The sequence below is a fragment of the Microtus ochrogaster genome, chromosome 7 (assembly GCF_000317375.1).
Source record: "Microtus ochrogaster isolate Prairie Vole_2 chromosome 7, MicOch1.0, whole genome shotgun sequence".
In the NCBI taxonomy this organism is placed as follows: domain Eukaryota; kingdom Metazoa; phylum Chordata; class Mammalia; order Rodentia; family Cricetidae; genus Microtus; species Microtus ochrogaster.
This window is the reverse complement of record NC_022014.1, coordinates 78,857,455-78,862,432: the sequence shown is the minus strand read 5'-3', so window position 1 is coordinate 78,862,432 and position 4,978 is coordinate 78,857,455. Positions and strand designations below refer to the sequence as shown.

At 56.3% G+C, this 4,978-nt stretch overlaps 1 protein-coding gene across 1 annotated transcript in view; it reads right to left on the bottom strand.

Moving 5' to 3' along the window:
* Window positions 1-1,141: 1,141 nt before the first annotated feature.
* Window positions 1,142-4,978, bottom strand: part of Llgl2 (LLGL2, scribble cell polarity complex component) — a 36,001-nt gene continuing 32,164 nt past the window's right edge. Inside the window, exons 17-26 of the mRNA XM_005350740.2 lie at window positions 4,548-4,698; window positions 3,714-3,830; window positions 3,443-3,609; window positions 2,796-3,060; window positions 2,373-2,532; window positions 2,151-2,179; window positions 1,881-1,928; window positions 1,688-1,730; window positions 1,540-1,601; window positions 1,142-1,309 (exon numbers count right to left, since the gene is read on the bottom strand). Coding sequence (XP_005350797.1) covers window positions 1,302-1,309; window positions 1,540-1,601; window positions 1,688-1,730; window positions 1,881-1,928; window positions 2,151-2,179; window positions 2,373-2,532; window positions 2,796-3,060; window positions 3,443-3,609; window positions 3,714-3,830; window positions 4,548-4,698 — 1,050 coding nt within the window. The 3' untranslated portion in view covers window positions 1,142-1,301. The remainder of the gene's footprint in view (window positions 1,310-1,539; window positions 1,602-1,687; window positions 1,731-1,880; window positions 1,929-2,150; window positions 2,180-2,372; window positions 2,533-2,795; window positions 3,061-3,442; window positions 3,610-3,713; window positions 3,831-4,547; window positions 4,699-4,978) is intronic.

Below are 4,978 nucleotides of genomic sequence, written 5' to 3'. Positions count from 1 at the left end.
CCTGCCTCTGCCTCCTAAGTGCTGGGATTAAAGGCATGTACTACCACGCTTGGCTGAATCTACTTATATTAGAATTATCATCTGCAGTCTCACGGCCCCACATTAAACACTCTGCTGGCCCACTCAGGCCCTGGAGGGCCTTCCAGCCCCACAGTTGAGGAAGAGCCGGGGCTGCAATATGTATGTTTAAACTAAATTTCTTATCATTTTATTTACCAACAAAGACTCAGAAGTCAGATGTGGGGGTGACAACCTGCTAGATCAGAGAAGCTGAGAAGCAACCGGCTGACCTTCCTTTTTGGCTGGAGAGCCAGCAAGAGATGTGTCCCAAAACCAAAAGGAAGCATCACACTCAAGCCCCTGCCCTTTCCTTCCTGTGTGTCTTCTCTATCTAAATTCCTGGCTTCTCTAGGGCAGCCCTAACGCAAAGTAAACTTTAACAGTCTTGGGAGTGTCACAGTAAGATCAAAATTCCTGCAACACATCCCTGCTGGGCTTGTTGGCAGTTTATATCCCAAAGGGTGGAGTAGGGTATGAGATTCTTGTCCAAGTATCCAGTTGCCCCTACTACCCCTGGAGGAGAAACCATTCTGGGGGTCCCCACCAGCATGCGGTCTCTATTACTACAGGGAAGCTCTCACCCTTGCTGGGTAAAGGCTTTTTAGGGGCGGTCTATTAAGAGGAGGAGCACCCACACCTCTGTAGGTAACCCCTCACCTGTGCTAAGAAAGTCCAATAAACCACATTAGTGCGCCCAGGGCGGACTTTGGCGGGTCATGTCTCTGTTACTGGGACCTTAGGAGGAGGGACAGATGATGTTTGCATGCCCACCGCCATTTCTGGAAGGCATTTTAGCAACATTTGATGATTCAAAAACATAAGGAGGAGGTTTCTCTGAGCATCTCCTAGCTGGGGATGGACTTAAGCCACCGAAAAACTTGTCCTCAGGCTGCTCCAGTGAAGACATAACAAGGTATTTATTAAAAACTCTGTTTTACTCAGAGGCAGTTACAATTTATAATTTAAAACCAACCCGCTACAAAAGGGGGTGGGGGGTGGGGAATAAAAACTGTGCACAACAAAAGGACTAGACACACAAAGGCCCAGGAGGGGCAGCCCAGGAGGGGCAGCCCAGGAGGGGCAGCCCAGGAGGGGCAGCCCAGGAGGGGCAGCCCAGGGTGGGGTCTCTCCTCTCTCGAGGCCAGGAGCAGCAACAGGGTGGTGACCAGGGTAGACCCTGGCCAGGCTCGGGCTGGAAAGGCCCTCAGTAGTGTGTTCATCACAGCTTGGATGCTGTCCCTTCACTCTGCTGTGGAAGGACACAGGGAGACAGTGGGTCAGGATCACCGGGGCGGGACAGCGTCCCAGAGTCAACCACCCTGAGCCCCCCATACCATTGGTGTTTTCCAGGGCTAGGATGGCCTTGTGGGCCTGCTGGGCCCTGAAAAGGTGGCAATTAAGGCTCGTCTTCCTGCCGTGTCCCCCACCCCAGCCCCGGGCAGCAGGCCCTCTCCTCCTCTGGGGTGCCCAGAGCCCTACCTTCCCCATTGCTGAGGCTGCATCCCACGGCCACGCGGTGAGAACGCCAATTACCATAGCTCCTGAGGGGGCAACACAGGGAGATCACCATCCATGGGTGGCCTCATCCTCCATGTCCCCACACTCTCCCAGCGCTGTAGTGACTTACCCCCGGCTCCCCTCCAGTGTACTCTGAATTTCCTTTAGGACCCCTGTTAGGTAGGAGAGACCCAGTGAGGTCTGCAGGGATGGGGTGCCAGACAGGCTTGTCTCCTGGCTTCCTCTGGCCTCCAGGCTCTGTCCTGTACCCCAAGACATGCTCCCCCACCCCGTGAGTCTCACCAACCCCCACATCGACTCACACTCGTCGTTGAGAAGCGCATGCTCCATCACCGGGCCGGGCTTCTTCTCTGGAAGGCAGAGTGGTCAGGTGGGCCTGTCCTGGGCCCTCTGCCCAGCCCTCCCATTACAGGGGTAAAGGGAGCAAGTGCTGGAAGCCAGAGCCCCAGATGTAGGAGACCAACCGTCCCTTCCTGCTCCCCGTCTAAGCTCTTCCCTCTCACTAACCCTAAGTCCCTTGCCTCCCTTTACCCCAGGCTAGCCAGCTGGGACCCAGAAGAGGCCTGTCTTACCTTCCCCGTCACTCTGGCTTCTGGAGCTCCTGTGGAGAGGCAGACAGTGTGGGCTGGGGACCACTAGGCTCTGAAAATCTTGGTCCCATGAAGTGGGTGAGGCCAACCTGCTTGCCCAGGTCTGCACTAGCAGCTGGCCCAGGAAAAAGGGTGTCTCGCCCAGTCAGCAGTTGCCTCAGAAAGAGCAAGGCTGTGGAAAGGCCTCTGGGCCCTCATCCTCACCTGACTTGGCCCGAGGTCCTTTTGGGGTCTGTGTGGTTGCCATTACTGGGGTGGCTGTGGTTCTTGGTTTTGGTTGAATCCACTAAACACCGGGGCTCAACCAGCCACTTGGTAGAGAGAGAAAAGCGCTCGAACTCTGAGGGTGATATCAGGTAGAAACCTGAGGAGAGGCAGAGAAAGTCAGCTCAGGGCTCCTGGGCTCCTGTGGCTGTGGCGGAGCCTCCCTCCCGGGGGACAGGGACAGAGCCAGCCTGGCAGAGCTGCGTATCTGAGTGGCTCTTGCCTCTCCACCCCCTGACAGCACCTGAGAGACCTTCTCACCCAGCCCGGCCCAGCTCACTGAGGCATCCCCTGACAGGGCCTGAGAGACCCTCTCACCCAGCCGCGCCCCGTTCACTGAGGCCCCAGTCCGTGCCTGCACACCTTGGCCATATTTGGTGAAGACACAGGAGGCAATGCCACTGACGTCCTCCCGCCGGATGCAGCTGTACCGCACCTGGGGCTTGAGCAGGGGCATTGAGACCACCTGGATGTCACCCAAGTTGGTGAGCACAGCCAGGTGGTGCTCCCCGTAGTCCTCAGCCCTGCAGCTGCCAAAGTGAGCAACGCCAACTCTTCGTACCCGTGAGCCCTCCAGGGCCGTCAGTTTCAGCTTCAGCTTGGCGCTCACCTTGGGCAATGTGAATACCTAGGCACACGTGGCAGTTGGTCATGAGTCACACCATAACCAGGCTGTGGTTCTCCTACCCATTACTACCATGGGGATCTTGTCCTATAGCGGGCACCGCATGGTGTACATCTGAGTCCTATCGTCCATCAGCTCTCAGATGCAAATCTTGGGCCGGGAGGATGCAAGGCCACTGACATCAAGTTTGGGCATTCTGTACCTCCTACAGATGCGGGGCTTGCCCCAGTGTGTCTACCTCTGACCTGACACACACAAGATATCCACTACCCTTCCTCTTTCCTGTGACCCCGAAACAGACGCTCCAACTCCAAATGAGAACCCCTTGGTCCCAGCTATCATTACTTATGTGCAAGGACATCCAGGGGACCCAGCCATGTTGCACCTTGAATTGTTCCTCTGACACCACGAGCAACTGGTGGCTCCCTTGCATGTCTGGGCTCTTCGACAGGTCGTGGGCTACTTCCAGGGGCTCGGGCAGGGGTACATTGTGTCCGTCAAGCACGAGGATGCCCACCACAGGTGCACGATGCATCAGCTGGATCTCCTTGGCTACAGAAGAGGCAGGTTGGAGAAGAGGCAGTTTGGGGACCGGGCTATGATGGGTAGCTTGGTGACACCCCCCCCAACTCAAGTAGGTCAGGTCCATCACTCACCCTGCTCAGCCCGGACTGGCTCATCCATTCTCCGCTCTGCAGGCGGCACGCGCAGGGAAAAGGCGTAGACAGTACCTCCATTGGTGCCAGCCCACAGTGAAGGGCAGTGGCGGGAGCCTGTCGAAAGGTAAAAAGGCTTGGGTACCTAACCCTGGGCTCTGGGAGTTGAGCGGGGCTGGCAACCTGGGCTTCCACCCCAAGCCTTGCTCCTGAAAACCTCAAGTCAAGTTGGCAAGCTTCTTCAAGCTCAATTTCCACCTCTGTCACACAGATATGCTGTGGGCCTCTCCGGCTTTCCGGGAAAGTACTCCCACAGTCTCATGGGGCTCCCCACACAGAGGATACTGAACCTAGGACAGGGCTGCCCTTGAAGGGACATAGGAGTGGCCACTCACTTTCAGCAGGGAAGAACCAGCTAGGGATAAACATTGCCACATGCCTACTGGGTGGCAATGGAACTATGCCACCTCCAGCCCCTATGGAGGGAGAACATAGCAGTCCCCTGTTTTACATGAAAGGAAGCTGAGGGCCAGAAAGGTTAGGTGACATGTCTAAGGCTATGTTTCAAGAGAGCAGAGGAGAGAGGCTATCAAACTGGGCAACTGACTGTCACGTCCAGGAAGAGAAGGGAATGCAACAGGTATTGGCTCTGTCTGCACCAACAGACCAGTTCCTTGAGGGTTCTAGGCAGGCAGCACTGCCTATATGATTTCACACCGGGAGCACCCATCTACCATTTCCTTATGCCGGAGAGTCCACCTATTCATCCGTCATGCTAGGGGCATCTCCCGCCACGATGTGTTCCACACCCCCAACCTCAGGCTAGCTACTCACTGTCCCTTAGATAGGTGTCAGCAAAATAGAGGGTCCGAACAAAGCCAGTGAAGGAGTCCTCGGCCGAGCGGGCCTCGATCTTGCGCTGCACCGGTGCCAATTCCATGTTCTGCAGGCCTGCTCGCTCCGCCTTGCTGCCCGTAGCCTGAGCCTGCAAGAAGTTGGGCTGGGCCTAAGGGTGGGCTCTTGCCTCTGCTCCTCAATGCTAATCCTTCCAAGGAAGGACTGGCCATAGCCTAGCCAACCACCTGACTGTCTGGGCCCAAGAGGACTTTGTCCAAATAAGAGGTTTCCCTAGCCGGGCGATGGTGGTGCACGCCTTTAATCCCAGCACTCGGGAGGCAGAGGCAGACGGATCTCTGTGAGTTCGAGACCAGCCTGGTCTACAGAGCTAGTTCCAGGACAGGAACCAAAGCCACAGAGAAACCCTG